At 31.7% G+C, this 19,176-nt stretch overlaps 2 protein-coding genes across 2 annotated transcripts in view; one reads left to right on the top strand and one right to left on the bottom strand.

Annotated features, from left to right (window-relative positions):
• The window catches only part of LOC143054119 (uncharacterized), a 38,898-nt gene extending 23,552 nt beyond the window's left edge, over nucleotides 1-15,346 (top strand). Inside the window, exons 14-20 of the mRNA XM_076227026.1 lie at nucleotides 1,093-1,163; nucleotides 2,354-2,526; nucleotides 5,407-5,478; nucleotides 6,271-6,405; nucleotides 6,768-6,887; nucleotides 9,976-10,095; nucleotides 12,624-15,346. Coding sequence (XP_076083141.1) covers nucleotides 1,093-1,163; nucleotides 2,354-2,526; nucleotides 5,407-5,478; nucleotides 6,271-6,405; nucleotides 6,768-6,887; nucleotides 9,976-10,095; nucleotides 12,624-13,003 — 1,071 coding nt within the window. The 3' untranslated portion in view covers nucleotides 13,004-15,346. The remainder of the gene's footprint in view (nucleotides 1-1,092; nucleotides 1,164-2,353; nucleotides 2,527-5,406; nucleotides 5,479-6,270; nucleotides 6,406-6,767; nucleotides 6,888-9,975; nucleotides 10,096-12,623) is intronic.
• The window catches only part of LOC143054309 (eukaryotic translation elongation factor 1 epsilon-1-like), a 228,125-nt gene that overhangs the window by 125,050 nt on the left and 83,899 nt on the right, over nucleotides 1-19,176 (bottom strand). The gene's annotated exons all lie outside the window — the stretch shown is intronic.

Genomic DNA, 19,176 nt, shown 5'->3' with positions numbered 1-19,176 from the left:
TCATTTTCATGGTTCAGTGGTTATAGTTAAGTTTTTGTGTTTTGGTCTGTTTTTCTCATACTTTATGCAATAGGTCTACTATATTTGTTGTATGGAATGATTGTAAGGTGTACATATCTAGCGGGCAGATGTCATCTGACCTTGACCTCATTTTCATGGTTCAGTGGTCAAAGTTGAGTTTTTAAGTTTTGGTCTTTTTATCTAATATTATATGCCAAAGGTCAACTATATTCGGTGTATGGAAATATATTATGATCTATATGTCAGTCCCGCAGGTTTTATTTGACCATGACCTCAATTGCACGGTTCATTGCACAGTGTTAAGTTTTTGTGTTTTGGTCTATTTTTCTTAAACTATAAGTAGTAGGTCAACTATATTTGTTGTATGGAAGCTTTGTTAGCTGAAAATGTCTGCCTGGTATGGTTCATCTAACCTTTACTTCATTTTCATGGTTCATTGGTCTTCGTTTAGTTATCTTTGTTAATGGTAAATTTATGTGACAGTTGTAATAAAGCTTTATACTTAGGACTATCAACATAATATCAATGATTAGTAAAGAAGGCGAGACATTTCAGTGTGCGCACTCTTGTTTGTTTTTTTATCATAAATGAATGTATACAAGTTCACTGATCAACTAAATCCATAGTTTACAAGATAGATGGGTTTTATTTTGTGGAATGTTAATTCAAGACTAAAGGTGTGCATGTTGTCATGATTATGGTTTTCTTGAATTACTTTAGAATTTACAAAAAGTTACCTAAAGTTTATAATTAACTGAACACACTGAACAGAAAGCTATGAAGGGCCTCAACAGTGACTTTAGTGTAAAACCATTCAAATAGGAAAACCAACAGTCTAACTTATATAAAAAACAAAAAAAGAGAAACAATTATGAACCATGTATCAACAATCAACCACCACTGAACATCAGGTTTCTGACTTAGGACAGGTGCAAACAAAAGCAGTGGGTTACATGTGTGTGCCTATTTTTCTTACACATATTGGGACCAAAAAGAAAACATTGATTGTCATAGATTTAAATTGCAATTGTTATGCCTTGAAAGTTCTCAATGCTCAACTATCTTTTTCAGATATCAAAATATTTTTACTTATTGCCACATATTAAATCTCAGCCTTTAATAAGAAGTCCACACAAGAAAAGGTAGGTTTATAACATATTATGGTGTGATCGTCAGGGTGGTCATCTTGATTGTGGGATGTGATGGGTTCAATTTCTGGCTTGGTTAAACAAAAGACTGGAAAGGAGTTTTGCTTTGAAGCTTATTTGGCCGATCAAGATGATGTTTAACTAGCGGGTTGTTTTTTTTACAATGTTGAGAGATTGTTCCATGGCATTCATCCATTAAACCATTTTTTCCATGTAACTCTGGTTGCATACATTTACTATTGTTGATATATTATAAAATTGAAGATGTTTTGAGGTTGAATCAGATAATTAAAAGCATCAATAAACAGTTTTATCCAAGAGGCCTGCCACGTTACAATCTTCTACAGTAGCAAGTGCTGTAACCATATTAAACTGTGTTAAAGGTAGACAACTCTTAGGATATAATCTACTGGGGATTCATTATTATTCGTTGGATACCAATTTTCGTGGGTAGAGGTGAACTATTAATTCAAATGTTCAACGAATAACATATTTTCAATAGGCTTTGTATACAGAGATTAGCAAAACCACGAAATTATATATCCACGAAAATGCAAGTTTTCCTCAATCCACGAAAATTGATACCCACGAAAATAAATGAATCCACAGTATATCTGGGACAATATCCCTAACGCGCCTCTGATTGAGGAACACAAAAGTTGTTTGTAAACAAAAAATCTCTGTGTAGTGATATTGTACATGTTTAAATTTTTAAAAAGTGACTGAGCTTAACCATTTGTGTTGATCTGGAAAGTATAGGACCTTAGAATAAATGTGTAAAAACTATGGAGTTATTATATGTATTCAAAATATTAAATTTTCAAAGAAATTATTGTGTGAAAAAAGGGACTTTTTACCATGAAGAGCCGCATCACGAAAGGATTTTCCGGTATGCTAATTTACAGAAAAATGAATCACACTTCGTACCCCGAAAATTTAACCACATATGTAAAAATGTCTCAGCTTCGAAACAAGCCATCATACATATACAAATTTACGATATGGGCTGAGCAACAGAAGAAAACGTTACCATTACCGCCTATGGAGAAACAATTGCGCATATTGCCACATCTCAAGCATTGTGTGAACATATAACCTGATTTTGGAAACATTTTTCAAATCTAAATGATTTATATTGTGTTCTTGAGATTTTGTTGTACAAATTGAATTGATTGTGTTTGCAGGATTACTACTTCCCGACCTTCTACACCTCAGTCTCCATCAATGTCACAAAGAATGTCACTACTGTCAACTCCACAAAAAGTAGTTCCACTATCTCCAGCATCATCAACAAGTAATACACCTGAAAGGAGAACAAATAGGCTCATGAAGAATATAAATAAAAAGAATTTCAAAGGTACCAATATATATGTGCACGATTTTATAATTTTTTAAGCATATATATCGTATAATAATCAATTTTTTTTTCTCTCTGTCGGTTATGATTTAACAAATAAGGCTGCTCATTAAATGCCGTGTTTTGAAGCCGAAGTTTACCAATTGTCACCTTATAGTAAACAAATAACAAAAAGCATGGGTATTGAGCACATGTTTAACATGTACAATCAGATAATTGTTTATTTTAATGACAGATGCATGCGTATTACGATCACTGGATTTTTACGAGAAGGGTTACACTCAGGTCACTATGCATACAGAAAATATGTCGGCGAATTGCTTCCTGGAAGCAAGCAGTTAAAAATAAGTAAACTTCTTCTAAATGTGGACAAATTAAAGAATGTTCCTCAGAAAAAAGTATATGTACATAAGTAGTATAATGAAAACTATCCATTTAGTTATAAAAAACACATGCATAATTTTTTTTTTAATTTGAGGTTTCTTATGACTTTGACTTGACCTAATTTTCATGGTTTATTGGTCAATGATAGGGTTTTTGTTTTTCTATAAGTAATCTGTCAGCTATATTTGGTGTATAAATTGATTTTAAGTGAACATGTCTGTCTTGACCTTTTTTTCATGTTTCATTTGTAAATATTTATATTTCAAGGTTACCATAAGTCTGTTTCTTAGATATTATCTTTTCATGGTTTATTTGTCAATGTCTGTCATGTTAAGGTTTGTTTCTTTCATACTATTAGCAAAAGGTGTACAGAATGATTATAAGGTGTAAATCTCTTTCTATCAGGCTTATTGTCATCGATCATTGATAATGTTAAGTTTTTGTCTCGCCTTGACGGAGTCAAAAAGCGAAACATAGGTATGCTGTTTCCGGCGGCGACAGCGTCAACAACAATCATATTTGGCATGCAGTTGTATAAGCATTGGCACATCTCATTTCCATGGAGATTATTTGGCCCTGTCCCCTCAGTCATGGTCTATTGGCTTCGAAACTTTTGCTTATTTTACATGTATTAGTTGTGATTAGGTCAGTTTATGGGGAACCACAAGTGGTAGGTCAATGATATTTGGTGTGCAGTTGTATAAGCATTGGCAAATCTCATTTCCATAAAGATAATTTGGCTCTGCCCCCTTAGTCATGGTCTATTGACTTCGAAACTTTTGCTTATTTTACATGTATTAGTTGTGATTAGGTCAGTTTATGGGGAACCACAAGTGGTAGGTCAATGATATTTGGTGTGCAGTTGTATAAGCATTGGCAAATCTCATTTCCATAAAGATAATTTGGCTCTGCCCCCTTAGTCATGGTCTATTGACTTTGAAAATTTTTGTAAGTTATGTATTAGTTTGTTATAAGGTCAGTTCAAGGAGAACCATAAGTGGTAGGCCAATGTTAATTGGTATTCAGTTGTACAAGCATTGGCACATCTCATTTACATGGATAATATTTGGCCTCGACTCTCAGTCATAGTCTAATGACTTTGAAATCTTAGTTTACATGTATTAGTTTGTAATTAGATCAGTTTAAGATGAACTGCTAATTAACTGTTCATCTGTCAGTTTGTCCATCTGTTCGTTCGTTCATGCCTTTGTCCTGTTTCAGGTTAAAGTTTTTGGTCAAGGTAGTTTTTGATGGGTAGTAAAGCAGACAAGACATTTAAGTGTATACACTCTTGTTTATTCTCTTACAGTTCAATGATGTTTTCTCAGTATGTCTATGTTTGCATCCAGGGGTGTGGAAATATTTGTTGTGAGCACTTGTCCCCGGGCAAGTGAAACCTAAAATTTTACTTGTCCGGAAAAAAAATTACTTGCCCTGATGATCCCAATAAATATTAAAGTATTTCTTGTTAGCTAATATATGATTCTAAATTAGCACTGTTGTGCATCACAAACAAATGAAATCTATTTGTTTATATGTGTAAAAAATTAGAAAAGTAGCTAGGAAATGGGTTAACATCAATAGGACCGAAACCTAACAGCAAACCAACCAATGAAATGACATGTAAAGGATAATTTTACAGCAGTTTTTGAATAAAAATTGTAGCCAGTTAGTAGGTACATATACTAAATTTGAGGACAGTGATTGAAGAAATGTAAACTAAATAATAGATAAACTATTGATTTTGTGGTGTTTCTCTCAACTGACACACTTGTTTTTTTCTTGATTATTTATTATTTTCTTAATTGGCAATTAAAGCGTCCCTTCTATTTTCCACTTTGACAACAAATAATGTTGACCTTTCATCTAAAAATAAGAAATAAGACAAAAACTTAATTTATTTTCCGAATTTCCATAGATAGCCAGGGGCAATCTGATATCCACGATGTCTGAAATTCTCGCTTCCGTTTTTTTTTTAAATACTCTGTGTCCTCCATTTGCATTTAAGGTTTTCTACTCGACTTATGACTATTTTTTGTCTTGCTTGCCCACCTTTTTATTAAGTATTTATCAATCTGAATCTCGATACAAAATTTAAAGAAATGACACTTCCGGTAAATGATGGATAAAACCTAATCGACGATCCCGGGTCAATAGACAAAGCCAATGCAAAAATACGCGACTGGGGTTCGCATACTTATTTTTATTTATTTTGGTAATCGATCTATTTCCGGTATCATGTTATATTTATCATCATGAACATTATGTTTGTACTTGCTGAACATTGGTTTCTTTTACATAAATTAAACATCTTTATACGTTTTGAAATTTATTTTATGTTTTTGTTGGATTTGAACTTTGTCTTGTATATTTTTTTACTTGTCCACGGGCAACCAAGACAAAAATAATTACTTGTCCGGTTGTTCAAATGTACGAGTCGGGCATAGCATTTCCACACCCCTGGCATCATATGAATTGTTTGTCATGTAATTTCAGGAGAAACTCCATTACATGCTGCCTGTATAAAGAATGATGTTCTCAAGTTGAAACAGCTGTTGAAAATTCCAGGTAAATATTTCTTAATGAGAATTAGCAGGTGTACATCTAAAACTTACTAGACAATGGTTGTAGATACTAAGGATATTTAAGTGAACAAACTTGGAAATAATGATTTTGAATCAATCATTTCATGTGTTGTGATGAAATCCCTTGCCCTTGATCCAACAGTGGATTGACTTGAATGCCTATAGTTATAAAAGCACTAGAAATTTCAATTTAAAAAAACACACTGACAATTTGTGTTTTGCTTGTTAGAATAAAGGTTAAACCTTGGTTGGAATCTGACTTCATTTCAGAGATTGAAATTGTGTTTTATTGTATTTTTAATGCCAATTTCATTTTATTAGAATGATTCATATGTTGGTTGAAAACTTAGGTGCCTATGCCAGAGTAAACCATTTATCTTCAGACAGTACCTGACAAATTTATCTCATGGTAGATTGCATGTACTATGTCATATTCATATTGACCTTGGGGATTTAAACAGCCTGTCATACTTGTTATAGAATGATGTATATAAACAGGGAAATACTGATTTACTATAGCACTCAATATTTAATTAGGCATGCAAGTCTTCTTTCAAATCTGTTTACTTAGAGAAAAAAACCAATTTCCTTTTATTTTGTTATTTGAGCTTACAGTTTAAGATATATATAACAAATTGACAACATGATTCTCTTCAACTGTTTTGGGTATATCCTTGGCTTTCAAATGTTCAGCTTTGAGCGTTCCTGACGAAGATGAATCTAGAAAGCCATTTAGAAGCATGAAATTTATAACGTGTTGGTTATTTTTTTGTAGGTGTAGATGTAAATGTTCAGGACAATGCAGGATGGACACCTATGCATGAAGCCTGTAATCATGGTAGAGTACAGTGTGTAGAAGAACTATTACATTTTGTACCTGCTAAAACAGTAGATCATTACTTTAGTACAGGTAATTATTATACTTAAACACATTTCCTGGGAGGAAATAACATAAATATGGAAGATACCAAGAGAACAATAAAAAAAAAACATTAGTCTTGTGAATTACAGACAATACTATGACCAATAGAAAACAGACAAACAGATAAAAAATACAAAATTTGAAAACTGGGCAACATGAAATAAACCCAAAACAAAAGGTGCTTCAGTTTATTATCACAAAAAGTAGTTTATGATATAAAGCAGAAACAGATGATTTCTTGTGAAAATAGTAGAGAACATCTATAAAATGGCTTCATTATTTTACGATGATTAAGGATTAATTTATCATGTAGTTCCATGCTGACTTCCTTTGTAATTATTTTATTACAGGTGGCCCCAGGTGTAAGAAGGCTGACTTGCTGATTGGGAATGATGAAGGGATAACACCATTACATGATGCTGTACTGAATAGCAGAAAAGATATCTGCCAGTTACTGCTACAGCATGCAGGCAAGTAGTCATTTTATTTTGGCAGTGGCTATTTGACCGGCACCGGCAAAATAGCAAATTTGCTATTTAGCCGGCTCTGATTAAATTCTATTTCACTGGAATTAAAATTTAAGAATAATAATTAAATATCAAATTGTATTTTAAAAAATTTTGTTACTGTTGCTCATATAAACACTTAAACTTCTTATCTTTAAAAAAATAATGAAACTATGTTGCGTACACATACAAAAAATTGACAAAAATGAAGAAAGAATAGAATAGAAGTAATAAGATATATTAAAAAGTGAAATACAAATATAATAGTCACTTTGTAGCTATACTACATTCCAGAACTAGTATACTCTTTTTATTTACGGAACCAGCATTGTGATTGTGTTGCCGATGCAATGACAGAATGGTCTTTCAGTACCATGAGAAGACTTGAGAAGTACAATTATAATCAAGCAATTATCTGGCTAGTCTTTTGAACATAAACCGTGAAAAAAAAAATCATCTGACACATTTTATTTCAGTAGTGTATAAGAAAGAAAAAGGAAATGGTCCTTGATTTTATAATTATATTTGAGAATTAAAAGTTGAAAAAAGACTAAAACATAGAGAAATTATTTTTTTCCTCAAATTTATTTATCAAATATTTAGTTTCAAAAGTGGATTTTTAACTGCTGAAAATATGATTATTGTGAGGTCATGTTAAGTCCCAGAAAATTGTGAGAATGCAGGATTTTTCCCTATTAACACCATAGCTTCTGGGGACCTTGAGCGGCCCCAAGACCCCTCACCATATGACTTACCCCCCGCTTTGAGTACACATCATTTTGGGCACATGATGTAGATTCAAAGGAAGCCAGTGTAATGTGTAGTTCCTGTTTGGAGTGGCAAAAATTTTCTTGAGCTAGACTAAAACAACTTCCAAAGGCAAAGAATTGGTTTTATAACAATTGCCAATATTAATTCATGTGTTCAATTAAAATTCATAGCAAACAAGTTAACTATTAATATTGTCTGTCATGTCTGTTTTATGATGTAGTTTTGCATCACAATAGTGTTATCACTGGCAAGATATTTAAACCATAGATTTTACACAGATTTGAAAATCAACTTTTTTATAAATATTTTAGAAAAAAATATTTTTAATAATGTATTTACAATTGTGTTTTCATGCTTTAAATTAATATTATAAAGTTATAAATTATTTGTTTAAGAACATCTTCAATATTTAATTTTTGATTGTACTGTATTTTTAATGCTTGATATTGTGATAAAATTATTTTAAATTATTATAAATATTTTTTTTTCTACTAATCACATCAATGAACAGTATTATTCAGTGCCGGCTAAATAGCAAATTTGCTATTTTGCCGGTGCCCGGTCAAACAGCAAATTTGCTATTTTGCCGGTGCCGGTCAAATAGCCACTGCCTTTTATTTTTGTTGATATATGCATAATGGTTTACTTTTATAAATAGTTATTTGGATGGAGAATTGTCTCATTGCCACTCATACCACATCTTCCTATAAGTAATGTTAGAAATGTGAATACATATCTGTAGTCATCTGTTCTCGATAGTAATCAGTTCTCGATAGCAATGTGCGTGGTTAAAATAAAAGTAGTTGGTGAAATTGCACATGTTTTCCATTTGTCGGTATTTCAAGGACAGAATAAAAACTTGCTTCAAGCAAGCATTTATTTTAACATTTCAAGTTTTCTGACATTTTACAACAGTAAAAATATTTTTTTCCGATTTTAGCCTACTTTTCCTTATTCCCAAAACAACCCCAACTTCATCCCCTCGGTTTATAAATAGCACGTTTTCAAATGTAAACAAAACTTAGCTCAGAAGAAGGTCAAGTTCACATACGTAATACACAATTTTTAGATGTGGTGTGACGTCGCTATGGAAAAAAATCTATGGAACGCAGTTTGGGCCATATCTTATCAACTATAAAATTTAATTCAAATCAATTATCGGAAAAGTAATGCCCTTAAATATTGTTACTGTGACAACATCTTATAACATATAAGAATTGGTTCAATAAATTAAAATCTTCTAAAATTAATATTCAATGCATATTTTTGTCCTTGAGTGATAATTCCTAGAATATCAGTTAAAGATGCCTTAATTGATCCATTAGGCTAAAATTCATAAAAAAATATGTTTTCTAGAGACAAATGATAGTTAATTGATACTTTTCTTCAATTTGCGTAATTTAAATCTTCTATTAATATCAAATATGCTTACCATACTATACTTTTCACAACTATTGAGAACTGATGACGTATTGCACACAATGTCAAAATTGAGCACAACAACAGATGTTTTGATTTTTTCTTGAATTACGCAAGAGAAAATCGTGAGGATAATAGGAAATGAATAAAAGTATCTACTAAATTAACACAATCAGCTTTGACCACATTTATTTGAAGAACTGGCCCTACAGAGCAAAAGTTTGATACACTATCGAGAACCGATAACACTAGGATATATGAAGAGTAATTTAACAGAAAATCAGTATGACTTTTATTATTCTTTTTTATATGATTTATTTCGTAAAGAGTAGACCTTGAAAACAAAATTCTACAATGTATTTTTAACAATTACTTGGATAATAGCAACGATCACAGGGAGTTGATGTAACACTTTTTGGATCTTTCAAATGGCTTCTTCCTGCTCGCTAATTTAATTTTTCAATATGATGAATGAAAACATATGTTTTTGTCACATTTTTCTCAGGTAATTTTATTTTTATATTTTTCGCAATATTAAAGTCAGCCATTCACTTTGATCCTGTTGTTTTGCACAGATATTTTAAAAATCTCTTACTTTATTTTATTGCGCAATAAGCAAAAACATTATCACACAGATTTACTAGGGTTTAATTTATTCAAGACAAGATGGGGATAGTTGGAACATGGAAAAACTATGATTTTGGTTACTTCAGGAAATCTTGAGGACCCTTCATACATAGGAGTTTGTTATTTCAGAAATTTGATATTTCTCATTACATGTTAAATTTAGTTTCTAAACTTATTGTAGGTTTAGTAATGCATTGTACAATGTATTAATTCTAAATTCATTGAAACATTTTAGGTGGTGTTCTCTTGAAACAGAAAACTGTGATGGGATATACCCCTATTGAGATGTCTGAAGATGATGACATGAGGGATGTATTATTGTCCTACTCAGATGATGTCTTCACTAGTTCTCAAGGTAGGTACACTAGATTTTTATTACCTGTTTGTCATTAGTTGTTGTAGGGTAAGTCATTCACTATTATAATGTCTGAAGATGATGATATGAGGGATTTATTATTGTCTTACTCTCATGATCATTCTACCATCACTAGTTCACAAGGTAGGTAGAAAATCACTAGATTTCTATTACTTGTTTGTTATTAGTTCCATGTCAATGTATATAATAAATTGGAAATAGATATTTAATTTTACACAGTTACCAGTGTTCTTACTTTAAAGGACAATAATAAACAATTTTGAGACATGTCTTGAATCACCCTCTGCATGGTTCTTCCCAAGACAGGTACAAAAGGTAGGGAATTAAAATAATTGACTAATCTGATATCATATACAGTCGATTCCACTTAATTGCATACCGCTTAATAGCATAATTCGGTTAATTGCATAGTTTTCTCCTGCACAAAACCATTTCCCATTCATCTAATGTTAAATTGTCCGGTTATATGCATAGCTCTATAAGTGGCCTTTCGGTTTATTGCATAGAAAATTATTGCCGTCTAGATATGCTTAGTTTAAACTGACGAGATTTTTGACCGGAAACGGTCATTTGGTAAGTATATTTTTCTTGAATGCATCCTTATTTTCGTTATTATTTCATATTTACTTTTTGTGTTATTGAAATAAAGTTTTAAAACAGTTTCTTTCATGATTTGATTTAAAAATAAACCTCGATGTCTACACAGGTAAAGTTTCCCATTTTCTATTTTAAGCCTCGAGGTCATAAAAATGTCAAACAGATAATTGTTGTAAAAACACTGACCATTCTACTTCAAAGGGTGTTAATAATTGATTGGATTTAAACAATTGTCCATAGATTACATTTGGGGTTAATTTTTAAAACAAAAACTCCTGCTAATTATCGATCATAACCAATGTGAACTCTATTGGGCTTGGGGTGATCTGTATTAATGTTAATATTATAGGGCATTTACATATGGTTAAAGTATTTTATACATCAATCATTTGTTTTTAATATTTTATGAAAGAGCATTTACTTTTAATTATTATATTTTCTCACTTTCAACACTTGTGTCCAGCAATTAACCCGTACAGGGCCCCACCATTACTGCTTTGCATATACGAAACTAACAAGTTGTTACTTCAATGCCCAACTGCATATCAACAGCAATTCATTACACATCTATTGTTAAAATAATTATAAACTGTGAAGTATTGTTTAAAAGTTTATTTTAATCAAAGCCTAACAATGTACATTGTACATATGGGTCATAGAAACAAATCTATTTTTAGAACAGTTTATTTTCGTATCCCAGGTAAAGGAAAGTCTGAATGCAAATAAACTAAAACTAAATGTGTTTATAATCTTTATTTAAAGAAACTAAATAAAATAACACATATGACACTAGAGTAGACATAGGGCGCACTTGTTTCTAGTAAGCCGGTCATGTGACCGGCATACGCCTATTCGTGCGAGAAACAAGTGGAACGGCTTATATACCGGCAAATATATCATGGCTGCCCAAGGACCATTACTACCAGCTATAATAGGTTATGGCCTATTCCAGCTGTTTGAGATAGATGAAGAAGGAAAATTGCAACTATATCTTTTACAGACTGAATTGTGATTTTTATTAAACGATAATAATAACAATAAATAATTTATTTATAAAGGGTGACTACAATTAGTTACAAATACTTATCTTCCTTGAGACCTTGGCAATTCTAGTACAGTATATAAATACAAATGTTAGTTTTTTTAGTTAGGTTTTATGCCGTTTTTAGCGCGTTTTGGCTATTTCGCGATGATTAACAATACAGTTTTAAATGAACAAATTCGGTTCTTACAACAGTCAGCCATGTTTTTCGCCGCTTAGCCGGTCAAATCAAACCGGCTCGAGCGGCGTAAGCCGGGCATGCGCAGTGCTGAATATTTTTACAAACAAGTGTCATGCCGGTTTGCCGACGGCTAACGGCGTAAGCCGTTTGTTAGAAACAAGTCCTACCATAAAATTTTTATTAGAATAAATCAACATTCAGTATATTGTATGTGGATTACAGACGTTCATCTTTCTTCAGGGATTTCTTTTAGTGACCTGTTCTATCGATGTTATTTGACTCTGTCATTTGGCATTTCGGATATAAGCATACTCCGCTTTATTGCATAATTTTGTCTGACAAATAGGCTATGCAAATAACCGGAATCTACTGTATCAAGTTTATATGGTAGGGAGAAAAATCACAGGATTTTATGAAAACTGTCATTTGTTAATTAGGTACCTGTAAGAATTAAGTCACAAGTTTTAAATGAGAAAAGCAAGATTTTGTACTTGTTGGTCACTAGTTCGCGATCACTAGGTTTATGGGAATAGCACCATTTTTTCACTTGATTTTTCAAAATTATAAAAGCTAAAAGGAGAAAAATATGACTAGTAACAAAGGTAAAAATGTATGTAAATGTTAGATAACAACAATTATCAATATTTTGATTATCCAAACTACCAATGTTATTTTTTTCTTTTTCAGAAAGTAGCCAAGGTCAAGTACCTGGTAGTCATCTTTATGATCAAGTCTTAGGTCAAGGACAAAAGGTCAGATGTTGTTCTGTTGAAGACTGTGTGAAGTATGTGTCACTTGTATCCTTCCTCATCACTTCTTATATAACTGCTACAAAGACAACAACCATGTGTACTTACAATGACAAGGAAAATCACACCGGCAGTGCTGTAGATGAGAAAGACAAACTAATTAACTCTGATGTCAAAATATTACGTAATATGAAGAAATATTTGTTGAAGTTTGAGGACCATGTTAGAAAGATATGTGACACTAACACAACAGATAGACTAGACATGCAGTTAGCTTTGTTGATGTGTATTCAAAGTAATGGCATGGATATCAGTTAAGGTTTTCAGATTATTTTATTGTTTACCAATACAGTTTTGAGAGGAGCAAAACGAAGTTATTTTATTACTGACATAGTTTATTTCAATTTTCTCAAGGAATGATATGTAATATTTTAAAGTGTAAATGACAAGCAAAAATTTCTTATTAATGACTGTACAGGTTCTTCAGTCATATATTAAATTTGAAAGTTTTATTGCTGGTAAGTGAAAAGTCAAAGTTGTTTTGACCTCTTCCAACAGTGTAAATAAATCATTTATCTTGCAAAAATTACATACATTTTTGATAACCCAGAACACAAAGTTAAGGATATAATGTTTTTTTTTACTTATTATTCAGTCAGTTGGCCACCACTTTTTTGTCAATGTATTAGGGCCTTTATTCTTTTGTCAAATCTTTTTCAGTCAGAAGTCAGATAACCAGACAAATCAAGAATTGTTTAGTTTTCTCCTTCAGTCAGTTTGATAGGCACTACTTATGGTAGATCAATGATATTATTTTATAAAGTGCATTACCATCAGTACATGTCAGTTTGACAACTATTTGGAGGCCCTGCTCCTGTAGGTCAGGGTCCAGTGACTTTCAATTAATTGCTAATTTTTATTTTAAAGTTTACATTTTACTACCAAATTACATGCATGCGAGACATTTGTGTATGTCAGCAGTTTATTAATTTTTTTGTGGGAGAGAAAATTGCTCAAATAGCATTTGTTATTTCATGTTGCCGTGCTAGCACCCTCATTCTTTGTATGATCCATTTTTGGAGGAGCACCTGTAGAATAAATTTGTGTTGTAATTCGTGTCACCAGATGTTTAGTTTTACTTCAAACGCTCTTCAAATTTTGTATGAAGGAATCATTCATCTTAAAACCATATTGAATTTGATAATCCAGAAAATCTGAAACAAGAAGCAATTTTCCCCTGGCATTTAAATTTATTCCTGTTTTAAGTGCATGATAGCAATTAGATTTGAATGGTACCTAGTGTCAGAATACATTAATACTCATATGTCAATTATTTTTAAAGAGACTTCTATTGAGCTTTTATTGATAAATTTTATAATCCTTTCCACTAATAAGGTGTTTGGTTTGATGTTTGTGAGTGTGTATGTGTGTTGAGAGATGTGACTTTACTAAAGGCAAACTTTTTTTTTTAAATGAAGCAGAAGAGACAAATTGAAATACCTGAGGATGAAATAAATGATATAATAATTATGTAGTAAAAGTTATGTATAGTGCATGAATCGTGTTGATTCAACTACTCTATCATTGATTTCAAAGGGCTTATTATTATGATATTATGTACCTGTGGTTTCGGTTAATACATGTGATTTCTTATTATACCTTGGTATCTTGTGCCATTCATCCTCATCTATTTAAAAATTGAGAAAATATGAGTTGTTGTTTTTATTATTATTTGTAAAAGATGAGATGTCACTGTAGATAAAATAAATGGCCTAGAAAAGCTGTTTATTTGAGAGAGAAAAACATTTGCCAAAAAAAAATTATTGAAAAAGTGGATTTTATGTAAAAAAAAATATGTTTTTTTTTGTTAGGTGAGCAGTTCAGGCTGTCTTGATATTCTTGTCTTAATATGCCATACTTCAATATTTACTCTTAGATACATTTCATACTACCTCATATGGTCATTTAGTTTAAATATGTCTTATTAAGTCAGCTATTGTAAAATGTGAATGTAATATGAAAGGTTTAACTAAATGTGTGTGATGTATTTCATATTTCTGAAAAGGAAATATTATGGTAACTTTATAATGAAAGGTGTTTGGATGTGAAATCTTTATAATGAAAGGTGTTTGGGTGTGAAATCTTTATTACATATTTAGCATCAACAGAATTAAATTCATTGAGTGAAATTATCGTTTATATTACTGTTTAAACATAACAATTTTTAGTGTTAATCAATTTTGAAAAATTTAGATGTAATGTATCATTTTAATTTGTTATTTTTCTAAATTAGCTCTTGCCTATTTTTCAGGTAATATAATTTGTTTTCATAAATTTTTGCTTGAAATTTATAAACTTTGGCATACAAATACATTAGAAATACAATTAGATTAGGATTTTTATTAATTTAATGATCACCCATTTTAAGGAAGTTTATATATTATTTAGTTCTGTCTTAGACTTTATCGATTGAGTGTTTTATCAGGGGGAGTGAAGTGTTCAATTCATTCGAAGATGTATTTTAACTCACAAAACTCAGTTCTTTGTTATATTAGAAAAAAATATTTCAAGTATGTTTTAATTTAGTTTATTTGAATTATTCATTTTACATAAGGAATGTCATAAATACTTGGAAATAATACAGACATTTACAACATATAATTCTTCATTTGTTATTTACAAAGCATGTGGACAGATGTTATGCCAAGCCTAAGTTTATATGGAACATTATGATTTCTGTATATATTGCATCTAATTTTCTGATTTGTCCGTCCAACCCAAATCAGGTCAAACTTTTCGTATAAAATTGTTCACCAAGCAGCCATAATCCCCTTTCAAAAATATGTTTCTGGATATGATGTTTCATGTCAGAAATATGCTTATGGATATGAGGTAGCAATACACAGTTAGGAGTTTAGTTTCCCATTACGGCTCCTGTGAATTTTTTAAATATGAAAGTTTTTGTACAATAAAATTGATTTTTAGATAATTGAAGAATAATTTAGCCTTCTTAGTGGGTTTATATGATCATTTAGATTGTTTTTAACATGTTTTATAGGCCATTTATATGATTGACAGTCCATATTTTTCTATCCGTACCATCCATAGGTTCATAAATTATTGTAGTGTTTATCAAGAAAGATTTTGCGCTCGATCTTTTCAATTCAATTTTATGGAAAAACGAGCAGAAATGCATATGATTTTTTTTGTACCACTTGATAGATATAAACCTATGGATTCAGGAAAGGTATCACTGTAATTGATTGAAATTTTCCTTTAGACCAAATTTTGGAGACTTTTGTGACATGTTCACCCCATTTTTGCTACATTTTGTATCTAAGAAATGCAGATTGTTGCCATGGTTACACCCAAAAGGGATTATATTTCACCCTTATGACCATTAGAAATCAAATCTATGGAAGATTCTCTTTCTATAAGTATATACATGCATAACACACATATAAAGCCTTCTTTGTTAGACAGGAGGGGAAAGAGGGTGTTTAAAAATTATGAGTGTCAATTTAGAGTTTATTACTGTGTATTGTTACCTGATATTTCGTGTCAGAAATATGCTTATGGATGTGATGTTTCGTGTCAGAAATATGCTTATAGATATGATGTTTTGTGGCTAAACTCACTCGAACATGTCGAAAGTTTTGTTTTCAACAGACCCTCATTTTCAATTTCTTGATGTAATTCAAGGTATGAGGCAGACTAAATTGTATCTATGGTATTCTTTATCTCTAGTTCCATGGGAAAGATTCGTTCAACATAGTCACCAAATTTTGTATTTATACTTAGTGAGAGAACATCATCTATATAGCGGAACGTAAATTTAAAGGATATGGCTAACTTCTTGTCTTTCTTCTTAAGAAGTTCCTGTACGAAGTCAGCCTCATAATAATAAAGAAACAAGTTGACAAGAAGAGGGGCACAATTGGTTCCCATTGGAAATCCGACAGTCTGTTGAAAAACATGTCCTCCGAACGTAAGAAATATGTTGTCAGTCAAGCATCTTGATAATGTCAGTTTCAGAGAATTTTTTGTTTGAATCAGAGTGATTCTTTACAAAGTAGGATTTATCCCTCCCCAAGCAAGATACTTGTATCTAAGTTCGTCTTTTTTTTAGCTCACCTGGCCCGTAGGGCCAAGTAAGCTTTTCTCATCACTTGGCGTCCGTCGTCGTCGTTAACATTTTACATTTTGAACTTCTTCTAGAGAACCACTGATTGGAATAAAACCAAACATGGCATGAATGTACCTTAGAGGTGCTGACCAAGTGTTGTTACTTTGTAGCCGATCCATCATCCAAGATGGCTGCCATCGGGGGTTTAGTTTAACATAGGACCCTAGGGGAAATGCATACAAAAGTCTTCTTTTAGAGAACCACTGAATGGAATGAAACCCTACATAGCATGAATGTTCCTTATGAGGTGCTGACCAAGTTTTGTAACTTTGTAGCCAAATTTTATCTTTTTTTTATATGATTTCAAAAACCCAAGTAGAGTCAGGTGAGCGATACAGGCTCTTGAGAGCCTCTAGTTTATGAAACAAAGCAATACCAACTCTTACAATTTGTCTTTTAGTTTGGAATTAGAAACAATTGTGTAAAGTGTAGAAAAGTCAAATGTTTTTTTTTTTAAATACTATTGCAAGATGAGAGAATCTTAGATTGTATGTACTCTAAAAGATCTTTGGATTTTTTTTTGTATCTACATCTGATTCACGCCACCTCTAGAATAGGCAGTTTCACAATAACTTTGAAGCCCTTCTTTGATTGCTAATAAAATAGATGTTAATAATTTAGAAAAATGTTTCTTGGAGCACTTGGAAGAACCAGCAATATACCGTAGTTTGTAAGGACACTTATGTAGTTTATGTATCAATGATATGGGGGTCAAGGTCAGATGAACCATACAAGATGGACGTATACACCTATTCACTAAATATAGCTGATCCGTTGCATATAGTACTTCAGAAACCGAAATAACCACGAAAATTGGACGTTGATTACTTTGTATATTGATGCCTTAAGTTTCATTCTTTCATATGTCCATTGTCCTTGACCTCATTTTCATGGTTCAATGACTACCGGTACTTGAAAAAAAAATTAAGATACCTTGCAAGGTCATCACACCCTTCAGACAGTTTTTATCTAACCTCAATCTGATTTCATGGATCAGTGAACAAGGATAAGTTTTTGTGGTCAAGTCCATATATCATATACTATAAGCAATAGGTCTTTTATATTTGGTATGGAATGATTGTACGGTGTATATTTCCAGGAGTCATTTGACCTTGTCCTTATTTTCATGGTTTAATAATTGGTTAAAGTTATGTTTTTGTCTTTTGGTCTTTTTTTTCTAATAATATATGGAATTATTTTTTTGGAATAAGTAAACCATATTTGGTGTATGAGAATATTTTACGATGTACACGTCAGCTGGCAGGTTTTATTTGACCTTGACCTCATTTTTATGTTCCATCAGGTGTTTGTATTTTGGTCTGTTTTACTTTAGTTATAACCAGTAGGTCAACTATTTTTGTTATATGGAATGAGTGGAAGGTGTATATGTCTGTCTGGCACATATCATCTGACCATGACCTTATTTCCATAGTTCATTAGTCAGTGTTAAGATTTCATGGTTAAATTTGTTTCTTAGATACTATAAGCAATAGGTCAACTATATTTTATGCAAATGTTGATTGTAAGGTGTACATATCTGTCTGGCATGGTTCATCTCACCTTGACCTCATTTACATGGTTCATTGGTCAATGTTTAGTTTTCCTGTTTAAGTCTGTTTCTTAGAAACTATAGGCAAAAGGTCACCTATATTTGGTGAATTGAATGATTGTAAGATGTACATGTATTTCCAGTTTGATTTATCTGACTTTGACCTTATTTCTTTGGATTGTGTTAAGTTAATGTTATAGTTGTAGTAAAGCTTTAAATTTAGGACTATCAACATGAAATCAATGGTCAGTAAATAAGGAATAAGAATTTTAATAGTTTAAAACCCAAACAATAGGATTGTTATTAAATAAACAAACCAATACAAAACCAAAACAAAACAAACAAACAGACAGACAGGCATATGGCAAAACAATAGACATTAAACAATACAAACATGTAGCATTGAAGAATAAAAATAAAGAAGGTGAGACATAACAGCATGTGCACTCTTTATTTTATCGCATGTATCACATAAACTTAAAGTTATCAATGAACACTGAAAATTGAAACATGGTCAGATAAACCTTGCCATGCTGCATATGTACACCTTGAAATCTTTTCAAACAAAAATATTGTTAACCTATTGCTTATAGCATCTGAGACATGAACCTATTTAAACCAACATCAGTTTGACCACAGTACCACAAATATTAGTAAAAAGTCGGGTGACCCTTACACGATGGACATGTACACCATACAATCATCTAATTCAACATATACAGCTGACCATTTGCTTATAGTATCTGGGAAACAGAA

This window comes from Mytilus galloprovincialis, chromosome 1, assembly GCF_965363235.1.
Source record: "Mytilus galloprovincialis chromosome 1, xbMytGall1.hap1.1, whole genome shotgun sequence".
Lineage (NCBI taxonomy): Eukaryota > Metazoa > Mollusca > Bivalvia > Mytilida > Mytilidae > Mytilus > Mytilus galloprovincialis.
Note: the sequence above shows the minus strand (reverse complement) of the source record. Positions and strands in the feature narration are given on the sequence as shown.